This window comes from Hypomesus transpacificus, chromosome 23 (assembly GCF_021917145.1).
Source record: "Hypomesus transpacificus isolate Combined female chromosome 23, fHypTra1, whole genome shotgun sequence".
Lineage (NCBI taxonomy): Eukaryota > Metazoa > Chordata > Actinopteri > Osmeriformes > Osmeridae > Hypomesus > Hypomesus transpacificus.
The window spans coordinates 18,073,684-18,093,572 of record NC_061082.1 but is presented as its reverse complement, the minus strand read 5'-3'; the positions used below and the strand labels follow the sequence as shown (position 1 = coordinate 18,093,572).

Sequence of the window (19,889 nt, the reverse complement as noted above, 5' to 3'; positions counted from 1 at the left end):
CTCTCTGTCTCTCTGTCCTTTCGCAGGCAGCTGGATTGTATTCAGGGGCTTAGACAGGGGGCTATTCATAGTACACATTCTTCAGACGAGGGGTGGAGAGGGGGTGGAGAGGGGGTGGAGAGGGGGGAGAGGGGGGATGGGGTGGAGAGGGGGGATGGGGTGGAGAGGGGGGAGGGGGGGGGGCTAACAGACAGCATGCCACATAAGGTCTTGCTGTGGAGAATCACAGAGTTCCTTCCATATCTAGAATAACAAGCTTTAAGAAACTAAGTCTAATGACTTTGTTTTCATTGAAGATCGATACTTTGTTCCGTCATGCTGTGGATATACTGGAAGCCACGCGGAAGGTTTCGGTTCACACTGAACACAGTTTATTTTCATTTTCAAGCGAAACCCGACAATTTGAGGTTGAAAAAAAGGTTGTCTTAAAGAGATATTCTACTCTAGAAAGGCTTTCAAATGTAATCTTTTGTTGTCTTTGGAAAATATATCCTGGACCATCACCCTGTTTGGTTCCTTCCTGGCTCTATCCTTTGTTTACCTGAGAGAAGAAATGTTCTGAAAGGATTTTTCCGATGTTTCACCCTTAAGGACAACCAATGTATCATTCTTAGTTTTTAAGTATCACTCTTTTCCCTAAGGGGATAAGGAAAATAAAGGCCCTCTTTACAGATATTACTGATTTAATGTTCACCAAGTAAAACATATATCAGGATTAAACTTTGTAAAAGAGATATGAGTCTTTTGGTGCTTCAGTACTCGTCCTCATCCTCGTCACCCACGGTGTCGGACCCCACCTCTTCGTAATCCTTCTCCAGGGCGGCCATGTCTTCTCTGGCCTCGGAGAACTCCCCCTCCTCCATGCCCTCTCCCACGTACCAGTGCACGAAGGCCCGCTTGGCGTACATCAAGTCAAACTTGTGGTCCAGCCTGGCCCAGGCCTCAGCGATGGCGGTGGTGTTGCTCAGCATGCACACGGCCCTCTGCACCTTGGCCAGGTCTCCTCCAGGAACCACGGTGGGGGGCTGGTAGTTGATGCCCACCTTGAAGCCGGTGGGACACCAGTCCACAAACTGGATGGTGCGTTTGGTCTTGATGGCAGCGATGGCAGAGTTGACGTCTTTGGGCACCACGTCACCACGGTACAGCAGACAGCAGGCCATGTATTTACCATGACGAGGGTCGCACTTCACCATCTGATTGGCAGGCTCAAAACAGTTGTTGGTGATGTCAGACACAGACATTTGCTCGTGATAGGCTTTCTCAGCAGAGATGACCGGGGCATAGGTGGCCAGAGGGAAGTGGATGCGGGGGTAGGGCACCAAGTTGGTCTGGAACTCTGTCAGGTCCACATTCAGAGCTCCGTCGAAGCGCAGAGAGGCAGTGATGGAGGAGACGATTTGACCAATGAGCCTGTTGAGATTGGTGTAGGAGGGACGTTCGATATCAAGGTTCCTGCGACAGATGTCATAGATGGCCTCGTTATCTACCATGAAGGCACAGTCAGAGTGCTCCAAGGTGGTGTGGGTGGTTAGGATGGAGTTGTAGGGCTCCACCACAGCTGTGGACACCTGGGGAGCCGGGTAGATGGCAAACTCCAGCTTGGACTTCTTGCCGTAGTCGACAGAGAGGCGTTCCATGAGCAGGGAGGTGAAACCAGATCCGGTTCCTCCTCCGAAACTGTGGAACACCAGGAAGCCCTGGAGACCGGTGCATTGATCTGCCTGAGGAGAGAAACCAACATTTTAGCACTGGTCAGGAAACAGAAAAGAAGGTTAAGCAGACACGGGGGACGGCATGGGGCTGTCATGAACAAGTTTAAAGAAACGATCAAATTGAAATGATAAGTGATGAGTTCTCTTTGAAGTTCAATTGTGTGGCAGACAAGTAAACATGTAGGGAAACAAAAGACATTGATCTACCACACCCTGGTCACAAACAAAGCATTCACAGATTTCAAAACCTATAGAATGTTAAATGGGTTTTTAGGTTGACTTTGTTAAAAGCATTTTCTAGATCAATGTTAAAGCTTGGAAAACATTCTATAACTGAAAACAAAAAAACAATGTTTTATGTGGAAAGTTATGGTCTTTGGAAAGCCTCAAAAGAAAGGGCATTCAAATGACCATCAAAACCTTAACTCAATCGCTGCACAAACATTGTGTTTTGCGATGTACGATGTTTGAAGTACAGTAGACCAACAAAGCTGCAGTGCATAAATAGGTGTTTTAGGTGTGTACTGGATCAAAGCTGTGCAAACGTGGCAGGGTTTGGGTTGGGAGGACATATGAATGTTTTTTTTACTTCCTTTTTTATGCTAGGTTTGTCGAGGACTGTCAAACCTACTGTATCAGCATGACTTTATTGAGATTTTCAGCAGTTTAAATTGCTTTATTAAACGGTCAGTAATCTACGGGAGTTGTTAAGTATTCAAACTGCATCAAAAATGCATAGCCAATGCACAGTAGCTAACATAGTTAATCTTACTGTAACTAACTTTAGTTTAAGGTACATTAGGTATTATATTTTTCAGTAAAATAAATAAAGGTTTTGTCTCCTTGTCCTGCATGCTCATGAGGCCCTCTGAGAGTTGTTTAGCAACAGAAGACACCTCAGTGCTAGTGGAATGTCAATTTCAAATTTTTGGAGCAGCCCACTCCTTTCCAGACAATTATGTTACATTAACCCTGTTTCTGCCAATCGCCCTCGGCAAGTAAGCTGTTCCTCCTTAGCTTATTTTGTGAAACCATTGTCACACTTGAGCTGGAGGAAAGTGCCCTTCAATCAGTCAACTGTTTGTTGTCATTTGAAATGCTAGTGGTTAGCTAGCTAGCTGGTGCCATGGGCGCTGCTTCACGTTTAAACCGTTCTATCGGTTCAAACAGCCAAGAAAATCACATTCATAAAGGTAATCCCCTGATAGTTAGCAAACGACTTCACTGCTTTAAGTTTGTGGAGGGTCATTTACAACAATGTGAAAAAACATTTAAGGTAAAACACAGAGTAACTTTTAATGTATCTATTGCACTGTCTGGTACCCTGTATTACCCAAGGCTAATTCTTAGGTGTGATACTGTCACTCACTATCACTCTTACGTAAAAGCAGTCTATTGGCTAATGCTAAAATGGTTTTAACCAGAAGGCTAAATATTTTAAATACGTATATCTAACTTGTCAACTACTCAATCTATGTGTATACTTTATTTGCAGAGAATGGTATTTTATAGGGGTGGGTGAAAATGGATTTACATTTGAAACGAGACTCAGTCTTCTAGCGATTAACATCAATTCACAATATTATTCTTTTTTGTATACATGTTTAAATTTTTATTTTTTTTATCGTAAATCGTTTCTTTATCGAATCGTGACCCCAAGAATCGATTCAAATCGAATCATGAGGTACCAAAAAATTCACACCCATAGTTTTACATGGTGACTTGATGTGTCAAATTGTTAAAGATATTTTATATGTAAAGAGCCAAACACTATAACTTTGCAGCTATTTCATTGGTTACATCTTTACCAGTTTGCGAGTCCTGTCCAGCACCAGGTCGATGATCTCCTTGCCGATGGTGTAGTGTCCACGGGCGTAGTTGTTGGCAGCGTCCTCCTTGCCTGTGATCAGCTGCTCAGGGTGGAACAGCTGGCGGTAAGTTCCTGAACGAACCTCATCTGGACAAGTGAGGGAGATACTGTGTACTGTGTCTATGAAGTAACAACGCTTGTACTTACAATTGTAACAACTTTATTTTAAGCTTAGACTCAAACACACCTTTTTGCACTTCATCACCCTAATACACGTATTCCACAAAATCAATAATTTTTTCACTTTGTGTCAAATTGTGTGTCATTAAAAGAAAAAATGTGCCCTCTAACTAGTCGGTCTATGGGTTGGCTTCAGGGTAGAAGGTACCACTTTGTTCCAGAGACCTAATCTGCAGCAAGGAAACCATCAGTGGATGCCCACTCACCGATGACAGTGGGCTCCAGGTCGACAAAGATGGCTCTGGGGACGTGTTTCCCTGCTGCTGTCTCACTGAAGAAGGTGTTGAAGGAGTCGTCTCCTCCACCCGGGGTCTTGTCACTCGGCATCTGGCCGTCCGGCTGGATCCCATGCTCCAGGCAATACAACTCCCAGCATGCATTGCCCATTTGGGTTCCGGCCTGGCCGACATGGATGGAAATGCACTCACGCTGAAGAGAGAGAGAGAGACAGAGATTGAACAGAGAAAAATGAGAGAGAGAGAGGTTGAAGGAGAGACAGAGAAGTAGAAAGGTCAGGGTAATCGAACCCAGGAGAGACACTTAAACATTATGCCTGCGAAAATGCAAGCACTCCACAGTGGGGATGACTGAGATTCCTTGAATCATACAGTCTCAGTTACAGGATGGATGACTCATGTTTCAGCTGTGCAGTATTACACAGCTGAGCAGTCAGCGACAGCTTCCCAACAACTCGCATAACAACGTCTCAACCCGGCCAAATACTCCGCCTTTTTCTTGCCCATATCATCCCGATCATATCGATCCCAGTGACGGGCGAACATCGGCCGAGTGTACCTTCGAAGGGGTAAAGTCTGTGACAATAATAGTAAACAAAACCATCCAACTCACCATGTCTCTGTGTGCGAGGTCTTGGGTAATGTCCGGAGTTCAGGCTGCGCTGCGGGAGGTAGCGAACCACTTCAGCTTTATAGAGGGCCAGGTAGCTGTGATCGGAGATGGGCGTCAGCTGACAACACAAAGACCGAGATACCATCCGCCCCAGAAACATCAGACACACAAAGAGAGAGGCCACGGCGGAGGCCCAGCCCCGGCCTCAGAGGAACCCTGCTGCTATTATCACAGCTCCGAAGAGGAACCCAGGAGAGGAGGAACCAAGCAGTTCTGCTTTTCTGCCATGGGTCCATCGATGTGCGTCCCGTGCAGAGCAGCGAGGGATCGAACGCCAGCGACCAAGTACCATCAACGGTCGGCCAAAGTTCAGCAACTTACCGTCAAAAGCCCTCTTTGTCGACTTTGTCAACACACTCTTGTCCGTGTGGTAAGAGGAGGCGCGGCCCTGCTGCCCAGCCCCTGCCTCCTCTACAGCTCGTCTCCAGAGGGGGCAGGTGAACAGGATCGTTCCCCAGGTCTCTGACCTCAATAGCTGTCAGCTGAAACATGAGAGGGACTCAGATTTACATGGCTGGGAGACCAAGGGAAGTAAAGATACAGTTTCAACAGTCTGTTGTCTATACTCTACACTGTTGTTGTATCCAGCACCAGGAAATGTTGTTCAGTTGCCCCTGGGAGAGAAACCTTTGAAAGAGCCTGTGAGGACACTCTTGGGGTTTAATCCCCTAAAGAATCGTCAAACTCAGATACACAGTGGGCCAAAAAAAAAACTGGGATAAATTTGCAGGCCAGATTTCATATTTATTGAAAAAAAAAGCATGTTTTCCCTTCTTTCTATATATAATAATGCTCCTTTTCATATGGGAACAGACTCGTTACAGCCACGTTGGCACTGCACATAACACAAACAGGTGGTGGTGAACAGATATTCTGTCTCCCACCTGTCTAGAAAGCTCCTGTTTTCCGCCTTCCGTTTGGCAATTTTTTGGGAAGGGTGTTTGACATCTGCCCGTGGTGACTGGCAGCATGGAGTTGCGAATGAATGAAAACAGAGGTGGGGATGCCTGCGGGTTTTGACGCGCCAAGGCACTAGCAGAGCATTCTGGGATTTGTAGTAGCTAGTAGCTAGCTTGATTTAATCAGTTTATACAAAAGTAATGAGTGTTTTTGTTGGGTTGGGTGTACATTAGAGGGAGAGATGATTCTAGGGTTAGGGTCCAGGGGTTGGGGTCTGGGTCTGGGTGGACAGACCTTCAATGACCACCACTGATGTACATGCTTTAGGTGTCCTGTGTAAGTTATCTTTGGGCCCATGCCGCCCTCAGCATGTTCTCATCGCTCGTCAGTGTCGTCACTGCAATGTAACACTGGGTTAGTCTGCCACCTTGTGGTCACACGCAAAAATGCAGTTGGGTAAAAATCTGCGGTAAGGGATGTAACAGTGAGTTTACAATAAAGTGGGACAAACCAGATAGGCTAGTAGTTAAAGCTGGCGTCAGCAAAATTGTAACTTCTACATTTGACGCAGAGGACTCTCACCTTCCAAAACACGCCCTTTTTTCTCAGAACGTTCCAACTTCGCCGCTCATACGTTGTAAATTCATAATTGTGGGCGGGCCGTTTGTGACGCCCTTTCCGCGTGTTGAGTTTAGTCTTCAGCCGCTGTGCACACCTGCCGCACAACTGCCTCACAGAGACCACATTATCGGGCGCTGTGAGAAGTTCTTGACACAGCTAGGCAACTCGTACTGCACTATATCCGCTTGTTTTTCTTTAAGAGAAGATTGATCTACCTACTGTCCGAAAACACAATGGTAAGTGTCTTCCGTCTTTATATTGATATAATTTGGTTCTTTTCGCATTTTTATTGCCCACACATGCTATTACAATCCTTTCTGCAAGGAATGTCTTTCCGCTGTTAATGTCGATACTTTCACCATCAATCCATTTCCTCGGCTCGGGAGAATTTTTTCTACCGTGAACAGCCTGCGCTCTCCCCCAAATCCTGGCCAGGAGAACGGTGCAATGCAGTTGTCTGGCCGGTGCCCGGTGGCTTCTTCTAGAAACAGTGACGCAGCGAAAAATCGAGCACCGTCTGACGGTGACTGTCACTGCTATATTGGGCAGATGGCCTACATTCAGAGAGTTTCAATGAATTCTCTTTGAGAAGGACCGTTTTAATGCATCGACAGCTTCTCCACTATGACCTGGCTTGTGTTCTGCATGTCTCCACCTTGGTAAGACTGACAGCTTGCTAAACCTGATTGACTGAACTCTGAAAGTTACCCAAGCAGGTCTCTCGCGTTCTGCATCAAAGTGTGTCTCTGATATCACGCTGCTTCACAATCTAGAAAATACAAATATCCGATAAATATCAGATATCTTTCAGAATAGCATATCAATAGTGAAAACATTCTTATGGAGTCTTGGAGTACAGCTTTACACTGACTTCAGTTCTGGCCAGAAAATCTCAGTATGACCACATCACAACCACCACCATCTAGGAAACTCCTTTTATGGCCCAGTTGGTTATACGTTATCCAGGGCCTTTATATGTTATGATGTGTTATTACAGTCGAGTTATAGTGCTCTGTCTCTCAGCAGTGCTGTCTGTGCTCAAGCTGTCAGCCTACAGCCTACAGTCTCTGTAGTCACTGCTGACACAGACACACCCGTCTGCAAACCCTCTCACACACAAACACACTCTCAAACACACACACACACACAATCAAATACACATCCATCAGCCTTCCCACACATACAGATACACCCGTACACACACACACACACACACACAAACGCACTGTGTGCAATGATAACAGATCAGCATCGTAGCATGGCGATTCATTTGTCTGTGTTTATAGTATGTTGTGTGTATACTATATTTATATACTATATATGTTGTGTGTATACAAAGCATACCAAGTATGCTTTGAGAAACGTTCATGCCAGTGAGAGCACGTGTCGTGAGCCTAATACAGGGTCATACAGCTCAGTTTGGACCCAGATTGGTGAGTGACCCAGTGCAGCTGGTAGGCTTGGGGACGTGGGTGGGCATGTAGCCCAATTAGCTTGCCGGTTCCCAGCAGCAGGTAAGGTGAACAGATGCAGAGTTCCCCCAGAAATAGCAGTGTGACCTGCCACGCCTGCCCAAACTAGGCAGCGGCCATACCATCCCCCAATCCCTCCATCTATCCACCCATCCCAGGGGGGCAGCTGGGAAGGAACGGGGTAAATATAGTTGTTGGTGTTGGGGGGGGGGGGGGGAGTTTAGCAGCTCAGGGTGCGTGTGGTCAGGGGAAGGTGACTGGACAGGAGACTGAAAGGAAACCCTTTTAGTCAAGAACCAGTGCTTCGGTTTGATTTGAACATGGGTAGGAACCTATTGTCATCCCGTCACTATTTTCCTTGCCGCAAAGGATTGGTAGGGACGTTTCAGGGGTCACTTGACATTGGTGGGGACATGTCCCGACTGGCCGCCCCTGAACTTAGCCCTGTCTGGAACAATATGCATGCCTGACTCACTGTCGCTCACAGTGAGAGTTAAAGGCATAGGGGAGGAGAGAGGGAGAGAGGGAGGGAGCTTACTGAGGTGGGCCTGTACATGTCTGGTAGGAATGCAAGGAACGATAACCAGGGTTTCGGGCTGCTTTTATTTCTAAAGCAGAGGGAAGGTCCCTTCAAGAGCTGCCGTTAGTCTTCTAACTGGGAAGTAAGAAGGCAGAATTTGGGAGAGAGTTTCCGGTGAGAACACAGGCAGTTGGCACCAAGACACACCTGCTGTTTCTATTTCCCGGTCGCATCATGAGCCAGCAAACACAGACGTTTGTGTAGCTCCCGAGGTGTGTACCTGGCCAGCACCAGAAACAGCCTTAGACGGAAAGGTGTAGCAGGGCAGGTATGTGCTCAGACACACCTGTCTGGCTCGCGCTGTCGACTCTGGCCTTCATGGCATAGGAAACCATGTAAACACTCCTTTGTGTGTTTACGATGACGATTACAGAGCCTACAATGGGGTACTTGTCCGTTTGTTGGTACAGTAGGTTAATAATACCTAATGCATATCCTGGCTAGGCAGGAATTTGTGTATGTATGGTAGAAAAGGCTGCTTAGTTAGGTTAATAGTGCAAACTGCTCACCCATCCAAGTTTGATGTAGTTAGTTAAGTGGTTGAAAGGAAGGAAATACTTGACCGTAATTGCAAGCCCAACTTAAACTAAAACTAGGCTAAATGTAGATCCTAGCTCTATGCTCCTCCACATGAAGCAAGACACAACGTCACTGCTTCTGATTTTCAACAGCAGCTGCAGTGACCCACATTCCCTACACCAACAACTCATTACAGTGAATTCCCTCGGCCTCTGTCTCCCTCTTGTGGAGTTCAGTGGAATTTATCAAATGTCATGATGTCATCGCATTATCACACAGTGATCAGAAGACACGCATAATGGATAGTTAGTGGCGTACGTTCATGTCATTGTCGAAAATCACTGTCACTCCAATTATCCCCTACCCGCGGTCCTCTCTCCTCCCTCCCCTCCCCCATCTCTCTCTGTCCTCCCCCCCACCTCTCCCCCATCTCTCTCTGTCCTCCCCCCCACCTCTCCCCCATCTCTCTCTGTCCTCCTCCCCACCTCTCCCCCATCTCCCTCTGTCCTCCCCCCCACCCCTCCCCCATCTCTCTCTGTCCTCCTCCCCACCCCTCCTCCATCTCTCTCTGTCCTCCTCCACCCCCCCCCCCCCCCCCCCCCCCCCCCCTCAGCGCGAGTGCATCTCCATCCACGTGGGCCAGGCTGGCGTCCAGATGGGCAACACCTGCTGGGAGCTGTACTGTCTGGAGCACGGCATCCAGCCGGACGGTCAGATGCCCAGCCACAAGCCCGTGGGCGGACACGACGACTCCTTCACCACCTTCTTCAGCGACACGGGAGCAGGGAAGTACGTTCCCCGGGCCATCTTCGTAGACCTGGAGCCCACCGTCATCGGTAAGTGGTTTTAATAGCTTGTTCCGCTAACCCTGTCCTCAGGCAACCCCCTGTCCTGTACTGTAGGTTATGCCATGTAGTTACATGGTCATTGATTTAAACAGTCATTTCAAATGTTGCAAAGATTATTACTTAAACCATAAAGGACCGGACAGGCTGAAATCAGGACCCATTTAGACCAGCCAAAAAGTCATGTTTCAGCCTGGGATGCAAATAATCGTTTCACGTAGCTAACACAAATCGTCAAAAAAGGCAAGGAGTAAAATCTATCCGCATAATTAAGATTCCTCCATCAGGAGGAAACATATTGTAATTGTTATTATTTTTATTATTGTGCTTATCTCCCTAAAGTGCCCAATAACACAATCTCATTGTTAAAAAAGCGTTGAAATTTGGCACATTGATCCTACAGGCCACACGTAACTCCCTAGGATTGGGGGATGGGAGCAAGTTTTCCTATTGTTAACTGTCACTGCTTCTATAGCCGATAGCCAATGTATTCAGCAGTGTGCAGGTAGTGGTATAAACAGGCCGGAGTTGATCTGTGATCCGTATCTGTCAAATCCCCCAACCGTTTACCCGTCACACCTCAAAGGCCCTCGTTGGACCATAGGTGGCACTACAGGCCACCATCTTCAAAGTGATGGCATTTCCATTCCATTGGTCCAAAATGTCAGAAAATGGCTTTAATCGCCTCGCTGTCTGAAAAAAGTATACTTGTGAATGAGTCATTGAATCCAATATGGCAGATTTATTTGCAAATTGGCAAATTTACACCTGTTGCACATATTTCACGTGTCCATAAATCAATGTGACCTTAAAGTCAGAGTGTCGGAATTAGCTTTTGTTATTTGCCAGTGGTATAGTATGTACATTGTGAGTTGAAATGCGGAAATATTGGCCGCATATCAACCTCCTATTTTTAAAAGGAAGTTCCAACCAAACCACAACTATGGACTATGGCACCGCTGATATGAATGATCCTATTCTCTTTCCTCTAGATGAGGTTCGTACAGGAACTTACCGCCAGCTGTTCCACCCTGAGCAGATGATCTCCGGCAAGGAGGACGCTGCCAACAACTATGCCCGTGGACACTACACCATCGGCAAGGAGATCATCGATGTGGTCCTGGACAGGACGCGCAAACTGGTGAAAACCCTAAAACGGACCTTTAGCATTAATCTCTTGACCCTAATCATCCTTATCTTCCACTTTATTGAGGCCCTTTCAGTCATCAGAGCCCTACAATCATAGGACAATGCTTTCCCAAAAAACATTTCAGGGTAGATGAAACTAACATGTTGTTGGTTTCTCTCCTCAGGCGGACCAGTGTACTGGTCTCCAGGGCTTCCTGGTGTTCCACAGCTTCGGAGGAGGAACCGGATCTGGTTTCACCTCACTTCTCATGGAACGTTTGTCGGTCGATTTTGGCAAGAAGTCCAAGCTGGAGTTTGCCATCTACCCGGCTCCCCAGGTGTCCACCGCTGTGGTGGAGCCCTACAACTCCATCCTGACCACCCACACCACCCTGGAGCACTCTGACTGTGCCTTCATGGTAGATAACGAGGCCATCTATGACATCTGTCGCAGGAACCTTGATATCGAACGGCCCTCCTACACCAACCTCAACAGGCTCATTAGCCAAATTGTCTCCTCCATCACTGCCTCCCTGCGCTTCGACGGAGCTCTGAATGTGGACCTGACAGAGTTCCAGACCAACTTGGTGCCCTACCCCCGCATCCACTTCCCTCTGGCCACCTATGCCCCGGTCATCTCTGCTGAGAAAGCCTATCACGAGCAGCTGTCTGTGGCAGAGATCACCAACGCCTGTTTTGAGCCTGCCAATCAGATGGTGAAGTGCGACCCTCGTCATGGTAAATACATGGCCTGCTGTCTGCTGTACCGTGGTGACGTGGTGCCCAAAGACGTCAACTCTGCCATCGCTGCCATCAAGACCAAACGCACCATCCAGTTTGTGGACTGGTGTCCCACCGGCTTCAAGGTGGGCATCAACTACCAGCCCCCCACCGTGGTTCCTGGAGGAGACCTTGCCAAGGTGCAGAGGGCCGTGTGCATGCTGAGCAACACCACCGCCATCGCTGAGGCCTGGGCCAGGCTGGACCACAAGTTTGACCTGATGTATGCCAAGCGGGCCTTCGTGCACTGGTACGTGGGAGAGGGCATGGAGGAGGGGGAGTTCTCCGAGGCCAGAGAAGACATGGCCGCCCTGGAGAAGGATTACGAAGAGGTGGGCATCGACTCGTTTGAAGAAGATGAGGAGGGAGAGGAGTACTGAAGAGCTCCGTGCTTTCTCTCGTTACTTCTCCTGGGGTTTCTCTTAACAACTGTGTTTTATGATTTGCCAAATCTGTACTTCGTGGGCTTCCTGTTAGTAAAATGGAATTATTTGTGTCTTCTTCTCTGAAGGAACTTATGTGTGTCTGAATAAACCCCAAGGTATCTGCATCAACATCAGTGTTGTAAATCTTCCAGAATCATTACTTTCCCTTGTTTTTATATACTATTTTCTGACCTATGTTGTATTTAAGGCTGACACTGTCCAGCAACCTTTCCTTTTTTGTAAGAGTGCCCCGCGGTCGGTTGTCAGGATGCACAATTAAAAAACTCACTATTAAAACTACTGCAATTCATGGTGTTTCCTTTCTAATGTCACTAGCTCGGGCTAGCCATCGAGAAAACCTTAATGTTGTAGTATCAACTTGATATCAAGACACACAATGTCCCTCAGAAACACAAGACTCTGATGCTTCCCACTTGCTTCCACGAGAGGAGATGGAAACTGTTCCTTGGAGAGACCAGCATCCACTACAGGATACACAAACGGTTTCTAAGACTGGAGGAGATACAAACTGTTCTTCAGGGAGACTAGCGTCCACTAGAGGAGCTGTGGGGATCTCCCCAGAAGAAAGAGCTCCAGGCCCGCAGCTGTTAGCTGATTGCATTGACAGTATTGATCTGGGTTATTGATCAGTGATAGGTCCTAACCTGGTATTGACTAGTAACAGCTCCTGAGCTAATGTCAACAGGAAAGGTGAGGCTGTAGGCTAATCAGGCTTGCTATAGAGACACATAGACCAGGTGATTTATTCAGCTTCATAAATCCGGCTTTCAGACGGGATAGGAAATCAATTCAGCTGAGCTGGTCTGCCGAACTACACGAGCCTGGAAAGAATCAATGCCTGTTGTGGTTCCTGCAGATTGAGATTGCTAGCATGGATAGGTGATCTTTCTCTGTGGCTATGGTCACTGTTATGTTCAGGCTTCATGTAAGAGGTGAGCTGGAAAGAGAAAAGGGTGAGTGAGGTCTAGGGAGAGCTGAGTAGTGTCTTCTACTGGAAAGGGGTCAGAGAGAGAGGAGGCGAGTACGGAAGAGAAAGGAGCAGATTGTGAAGGAGAGAAGGGGGAAGGCTTCAGGAGCCTAAACAGCATGCGGGTACATGGCATGACTTACTGACTGTACCTGCCTGACTGCCTTTTAAATAAACATGCAGCTGTCAGCACTATCCCAGCAAACAATCCTATGTGTGTGTGGCTGGTGTGTAAGTGTGTGTGTACATGTTTGTGTGTGTGTGTGTGTGTGTGTGCCCTATGAGAAAAGGAGCAGCTGGGGAAGAGATAGGCTGACCGCTGCACACACATCATTACCTGTCCATTTAGAGGTATTAGACCAGGTGTCCAGGCAGGCTGGACTGGATAGCCTATCAGGAAGGTGATAAGAAGATCAGGCTAAGTGTTGTATCAGCAGACATATTAACGGACCCCGGTTGGGCCCGGGACTGTGTCTACAGACAGGGAAGCTGCTGGTATTTCAGCTGGGTTCCTAGCGTGTGACCTTGGCAGGTTTCACTCCTCAGTGGGAGGAACCTGTTGTCTTTATTTTTCTATAAATCATCCAACTTAATCAACACCCTTCCTCCGCCCCGGTCTACCCCAACCCTCCCCCCGTCTAACCCTTCACCCCCCCCCCCCTTCACTCTTTACTCCTGTGAGTGTGTCCCAGCAGTGTTTAACAAGGATTCCAATGGAACTATTTACCTCTAAAACACTGTGTTGTCTCTACTGCTGTCAGTCGTGGGGGATATAGGGGGACGTAGGACTGGGGGAGGAGGGGGTGGAGGGAGGGGGGGGTTGATGTAGGTTTCAGGCAGCACAGGCAGGGTGAGGCAGTTTGAGAGGAATCCATAGAACCTGGTTGTTTGGTTAGTGTATGTTAAACACACGTGTTAATCTTCTGAGTGGCTATGTGCGTGCGTGTGTGTGTGTGGTGGGGAGGGGAGGCCCCCTGATTAAAATGTGCTGATTCTATGAGTGGGTGTGTCTTAGTGTTAGCCTGTGGGGCAGAAGGAGGAGACACCAATTGAGCGAGGTGGTGGAAATGCCCCAGTTATTGTCTTCTCTCTGGAGGGAGGGAGGGAGGGACTGATAGGGGTAGATAAAGGGGCCCAAATGAAAAACAACTTGATGACTAGGACTAAGTCAAGGATGCTCAGTATGACCAACAGAGGATCTGATTGGGTGAGTCGCCTGTCTGTCAGAGCTGGTTCCTCCTCAGTGTCACATATCCGTCATCATGAGTCAGAGAGTTGAAGATGAGATCCGAGGATAATACATAGGGGACTGAAGAGGTCCCACTTGTTCCTCCGTGTGTGCTGGGTTATGCTGTAGAGACCTTGGCATGCCTCTCTGCTACATCAGATGGCAATTTGACACTTTATAAAAGTGACATTTCTTTCTGAAGAGACGTCCATGTTTACTATCTACCTGTAGTTGGAACATTCCCGAAAAAACATGACCATTGCAAACACTCCAATCAAAACCATAAACCACCGCTCTAAGTGACAACCATTCCATTTACAACTTGACCAGTCTAGACATTCCAACCAGAATCTGGACATTGTTTCCGAGGGAAGCTCCCAAATTGAGATACTATCAGATATCTGACATCCCTCTGTGTCCCTTGTCTCTATTCATCCGATCCCATGTCGGTGTCATCCCCCCTCCTCTGCCTCCATTGTGGTGTTCCAGTGTGGCAGTGCTGGACTGAGCAGAACAGGGGATGGAGTGGGTCCAGCGGTGGGCGTTCAGGGTGCCAGGGTTCAGCAGGGTTTAGCAGGGTTATGAAAGAGCTGATTAATGATGGCCTCCGCCCTGACATGCCAGCACAATGACAGGGACAGGAGGGGGCGTGGCCCTGGATAATTACTGCTAAACGGTGTCTCTGTGAATGAGGCTGATGGGCCAGACACACGCAGCCAGGATTCACAGGCCACACAGATAGCAGCAGGAGGAGGAGGAGGAGGAGAGCTGGGGGCTGGGGGGCTGGGGGGGGGGGGGGGGCTGGAGGATTGGGAGGCTGGGGGCTGGAGGGCTGGGGGCTGGAGGATTGGGAGGCTGGAAGGCTGGGGGCTGGAGGGCTGGAAGGCTGGGGGCTGGAGGATTGGGAGGCTGGGGGGCTGGGAGGCTAGAGAGCTGGGGGGCTGGGGGACTTGGAGGCTAGGGGCCTGGCAGGCTGGAGAGCTGGGGGGCTGGGGGAATGGGGGCTAGAAGACAGGGAGGCTGGGGGGTCCGGAGGCTGGGGCTCCATCTGTTGCTCCAGGCCAACTTTCAGAGGCTCGGATTTGGTCTGAGGATCGGCAACGTCTGGAGGCTGGGATAGGCAAGGTCTGGGGGTGGGGGCTGGGATAGGCAAGGTCTGGGGGGTGGAGGCTGGGATAGGCAAGGTCTGGGGGCTGGAGGCTGGGATAGGCAAGGTCTGGGGGCTGGAGGCTGGGAAGGCAAGGTCTGGGGGGTGGAGGCTGGGATAGGCAAGGTCTGGGGGCTGGGGGCTGGGATAGGCAAGGTCTGGGGGGTGGGGGCTGGGATAGGCAAGGTCTGGGGGGTGGAGGCTGGGATAGGCAAGGTCTGGGAGCTGGAGGCTGGGATAGGCAAGGTCTGGGGGGTGGGGGCTGGGATAGGCAAGGTCTGGGGGGTGGGGGCTGGGATAGGCAAGGTCTGGGGGGTGGGGGCTGGGATAGGCAAGGTCTGGGGGGTGGGGGCTGGGATAGGCAAGGTCTGGGGGGTGGGGGCTGGGATAGGCAAGGTCTGGGGGCTGGAGGCTGGGATAGGCAAGGTCTGGGGGCTGGAGGCTGGGATAGGCAAGGTCTGGGGGCTGGGAATCAGAATGAGGTTGAGACTGCTAAATGTGCTACGATAACTAGGGAGGCCAAAGGTTTCAGAGAAAGAGAAAATAGTCAAACAATTATCGAGGAAGGAGAGTGCAGCCTTAGTATGTTCTGGTTAGCATGAAACCATTTGTCGCTCTAAGAGAATTGTATTCCTATAATCAACATGTAGGGCCAGAACACAGAAAGACTGCTCTCTTCAAACTTCTGAGTGCTAACTAGGGTCAGGCATAGGCTGTCGAAGGGGTTAACCTCTTTGTCACATTTGTGTATGAATGGTTGATGACTGAATGGCTGTTTTACTGCCCATAGGCTGTGCAGTCTGTCAGGTCCTTAACACTTGCTGAGCATCTGTGCTCCTCTGGGTGAGGGGCTCTACTCACCAGGGAGACACGTCGACAAGGTCCACCTTCGGAGGGTCTCGATAGATGAAGAATGAACACCAGCACGCTCATCTTCACATATCTCTCTTCTAAACACGGGCTTACCTCTCTGCTGACAACAATTGACGTTTCCACTTCATTCACTTGGCGAACTCTATATACGATATCTATCTATACTCTATCCAGTGGTTCCCAATCCTGGTCCTCGGGACCCCCTGTCCTGCATTTTTTAGATGTTTCCCTGCCCCAACACACCTGATTCAAATGAATGGTCCTTAACAGGCTTCTGCAGAGCTGGATAACGACCCGTTCATTTGAATTGCTCTATACGCCCATCCAACACAGAGTGCCTAAGCTGTTTTCCCAGTTAAGAAGGCTAAGGATGAAAAGTGTTACACGGTAACAGTATTTGGGTGTTCAGAGTCAAGGAACGGTCTGTATTTACCACACATTTTCGCCACAATCATTTAAGCCATGTTGTTCTGGATATATACATCTACTAGATGTTTTTTTTTACGTCATTATTATAAGGGAAAAGAAGTTACAATTTAAAATGAGTCTGTCCGTCAAAATATCCCATTTGTGTCAGCTATTATCTGCAAACTAGGATGTGTTTTTTTATGAGGACTTTAGTAGTGGCTGTTTGTCTTCACCGTGAGAGGAGCAGGGCAACGCTTATCATCTCTGCAACCCAGCAGGAAATGGTTTCTGGTTGGTGGAAAGTTAGCTGCTGGGAAGCCTGTTGTTTATTTCATGGTTATCAGCTGTACAGTGTGTTAATGACTGATTATCATGATGTAACCCTGAACATGTAATAGGCCTCTGATAGTCATCATTGTAACTACCAATGATGTTTATTAAACATTTCATTAACGTACAAACGTCATAGCTTTCACAGTGTGTGTGTGTGTGGCCTTTGTGTGTGTGTGTGTGCACGCATGCGTGTGATAGATAGTGTTTGAGAGGTGGTGGGAAAAAGGTGTCCCAGCATCACCTGCTGGAAGAGGAAGAATGCCAGAGGCCATGCGGCAAGGCCAGTCAGCCTGACTCCTGTCGTCCCATGAGGTATTTGAAAGATAAGGCCATTTCAAACAATTGCTAATTCGCAGTAACTGCGTATTCCTATGCAGTTTTGTGTACCAACCAACCAACCAACCAACCAACAGAGCGAGCTAAAGAGCTCTAGTTGCAGCTAATAAAAAACGAATTATACTTTGCATTTTTCTGTTTGCTCTTGAGAAATAAGCTCATTGTTGCAGTAGCTGACCAAGAGACGTTTTTCTCCCGAAACGTCCTTTCCAGTGCTATCTTTCCACGTGCCTGAGTGGTGCGCTTGGCAATCTGGCGTACACGCGGAGAGGGGAGTTTCAGAGTGTAATTTATATTATTAAAACACCGAGGGGGATATATAAGTGAGTGTTTGTCCCTCTGTCTCGTTTGCTGAGATGGGCCAATCAGAGGCCAGATAGACAGAACCATTCCTGAACGCAATAGTGGAGAAAAGTTAGACCAGTGGCAGGTGGACGCGCATTACGCACGGGAGCAGAGAGCAAGGGGCTGACTGGACATAAAGAAGAAAGCTAAAAGAAAAAAGGGAATGGATATGGGATGATGATTAGCCAATTTTAATAACGAGTATAGGCTTTGTTATATATAACGACCAAATAACAAAGCTGTTTCCGGTTTCCTTCTTTCAAAGACTCTTTTTAACGATCTGACAAATACATATATTTTTTTCTTTCAAAAAGTTATGTAATTTGAGTTGGCTGGACATTTGCTTTCCTGGAGAAGAGAAAATGACGGCAATGGAGAAATCCAACAACTTTCGCATTGATGCGCTCTTGGCGCACAACGCGCACCCGCACCCAGCTCACTGGGACGGATCTCAGGGGCTGTTCATTGAAAACACACATACTCCCGTGTCGTGCCACCGCTCGGAAACCCCGTCTCCCCAGAGGACATCGAACGCTGCTCTAATCCAGACGGGTATCATCCCCAAACCGGGTTTGTTGAACATTCCCCATCCTGGCCTCACGGCACTGACTCCGGGCTCCTTCCCCGGACTGTACCCAGCTTCCCTGTACCCCCTGGCTGCTATGGGATTGCAGCATCCCGGATTCATATATCCTGGCTTTGCGCAGATGGCCCCGCCATATCCGGAGCATCTGAAGGCGGCCGCTATGGCTGGATCCTTCTCTTTGGAACACTGGATCAGAGCGGGAATGATGATTCCCAGACTCGGAGAGTATGGAGGTGAGTTACCGGCATCACCCTAATTTTTCAGACTTATTCGTTTTATATATATACTATACTATATGTATAACTTTTATTATAATATTATAATGTGCAAATAATGTATATTGTAGTGAGTGATTTTCAATCAATGCTAATTCTAAATTATTTAATAATATCCTAAAATATTTCCCCTTTATAATGTGACTATAATGATGCCACCTTTTCGGCACCATGTTTACATTAGTCATAAATAGCCTTTTCATCAGTCGAGGCGAGAAGGAACAACACAGGAAATAATCTTCAAGAGCTGATAACGGGCAAAGGTTTCATTAAGTTAATGGTCCAGTTATATAGACTCTGCATATTATATTGTTGTCGTCCCACTGATAAAAAAAAAAAAGGATATGATCCCGATCCTTTTCATTTATGACTGTCTCCATGGGACTACACCACTCTGGGTACTTTCTCATTGTGTCTTAATCATAATTTATACTTCATTCAAGCGGATATGTAAAAGCAGACAGTTGGGTCACTTTTGCAGATTGAGAAATTACCTTTCAGAGCCTATAAAATGTCCCCCCCCCCCCTCCCCCACTGTCTCCCAGTCACTCCGCAGGGTGGTGTACTGGGGAAGTGCCGGAGGCCTCGGACAGCCTTCACCAGCCAGCAGCTGCTGCAACTGGAGAACCAGTTCAAGGTCAACAAATACCTGTCCAGACCCAGGCGCTTCGAGGTGGCTACCTCACTCATGCTCACTGAGACACAGGTACTGTCCGCCAGATGGGGATCAATGCTGGGGATAAGGCTTATGTTTTGGTAATAGTTTAGTAATACACTAACCATTATTTGTATGTGTGTGTGCGTGTGTGTGTGTGTGTGTGTTTGTGTGTGTATGTGTGTATGTGTGTGTTTGACCAGGTGAAGATCTGGTTCCAGAACAGACGTATGAAGTGGAAGCGGAGCCGCAAGGCCAAGGAGCAGCGGGTGTCCCAGCCAGATTCAGGGAGCCCAGTCCTGGGGAAAAAAGGCACCAAGCCTGGGGGAGACAGCCGGAGCAACAGCCTGCATGACGAGGAGGAGGAGGAGGAGGAAGACGAGGATGGAGAGGGCCTGTCTCCCCCTGCTGACTTCCTGGGGCACACGGAACACTCGAGCTACAGCTGCTCTGAGGACGAGTTGGAGGAAGGAGAATCTGCTGGCTGGAGTACTGGGGTGGGGTTTTGAGAGGGTCGGTGGGTCACAAGGGCAGGGCCAGGACAGAGGGAGGGGCTAGGAGAGAGGGAGGGGCTAGGGGAGAGGGAGGGGCTAGGGGAGAGAAGGGGCAAGGAGAGAGGAAGGGGCAAGGAGAGAGGAAGGGGCTAGGAGAGAGGGAGGGGCTAAGGGAGAGGGAGGGCCTAGGAGAGAGGGAGGGGCTAGGAGAGAGGGAAGGGCTAAGGGTGAGGGAGGGATTAGAAGAGAGGGAGGGGCTATGGGAGGAGGAGGGGCT

General features: G+C 48.5%; 3 protein-coding genes across 3 annotated transcripts; 2 read left to right on the top strand and 1 right to left on the bottom strand.

Annotated features, from left to right (window-relative positions):
- Positions 1-375: 375 nt before the first annotated feature.
- On the bottom strand, positions 376-4,921 carry LOC124485531 (tubulin alpha chain-like). The gene is made up of 4 exons (XM_047047209.1): positions 4,615-4,921; positions 3,972-4,194; positions 3,524-3,672; positions 376-1,724 (listed from the first exon to the last, which is right to left on the bottom strand). The coding sequence occupies exons 1-4, from the start codon at positions 4,615-4,617 to the stop codon at positions 753-755; spliced, it is 1,347 nt and encodes a 448-aa protein (XP_046903165.1). The 5' UTR covers positions 4,618-4,921; the 3' UTR covers positions 376-752.
- Positions 4,922-6,267: 1,346 nt separating this feature from the next.
- Positions 6,268-12,244, top strand: LOC124485310 (tubulin alpha chain-like). Its single transcript, XM_047046833.1, has 4 exons — positions 6,268-6,431; positions 9,380-9,602; positions 10,604-10,752; positions 10,925-12,244. The coding sequence occupies exons 1-4, from the start codon at positions 6,429-6,431 to the stop codon at positions 11,897-11,899; spliced, it is 1,350 nt and encodes a 449-aa protein (XP_046902789.1). The 5' UTR covers positions 6,268-6,428; the 3' UTR covers positions 11,900-12,244.
- Positions 12,245-17,973: 5,729 nt separating this feature from the next.
- LOC124484889 (motor neuron and pancreas homeobox protein 1-like) lies at positions 17,974-19,492 on the top strand (the record flags this gene model as incomplete). The annotated part of the gene is made up of 3 exons (XM_047046006.1): positions 17,974-18,421; positions 19,009-19,169; positions 19,322-19,492. Coding segments are annotated over exons 1-3 (780 nt in total), but the record flags the coding sequence as incomplete, so codon positions are not given.
- Between the last annotated feature and the right edge of the window lie 397 nt (positions 19,493-19,889).

Excerpts from the sequence above, each read along its gene's own strand:
- LOC124485531 (XM_047047209.1), bottom strand. Across the intron at positions 3,673-3,971 it reads CCTGGAGCCCACTGTCATCG|ATGAGGTTCGTTCAGGAACT; the intron begins GTGAGTGGGCAT and ends TCACTTGTCCAG. Across the intron at positions 1,725-3,523 it reads TGGACAGGACTCGCAAACTG|GCAGATCAATGCACCGGTCT; the intron begins GTAAAGATGTAA and ends TTCTCTCCTCAG.
- LOC124485310 (XM_047046833.1), top strand. Across the intron at positions 9,603-10,603 it reads CCTGGAGCCCACCGTCATCG|ATGAGGTTCGTACAGGAACT; the intron begins GTAAGTGGTTTT and ends TCTTTCCTCTAG. Across the intron at positions 10,753-10,924 it reads TGGACAGGACGCGCAAACTG|GCGGACCAGTGTACTGGTCT; the intron begins GTGAAAACCCTA and ends TTCTCTCCTCAG.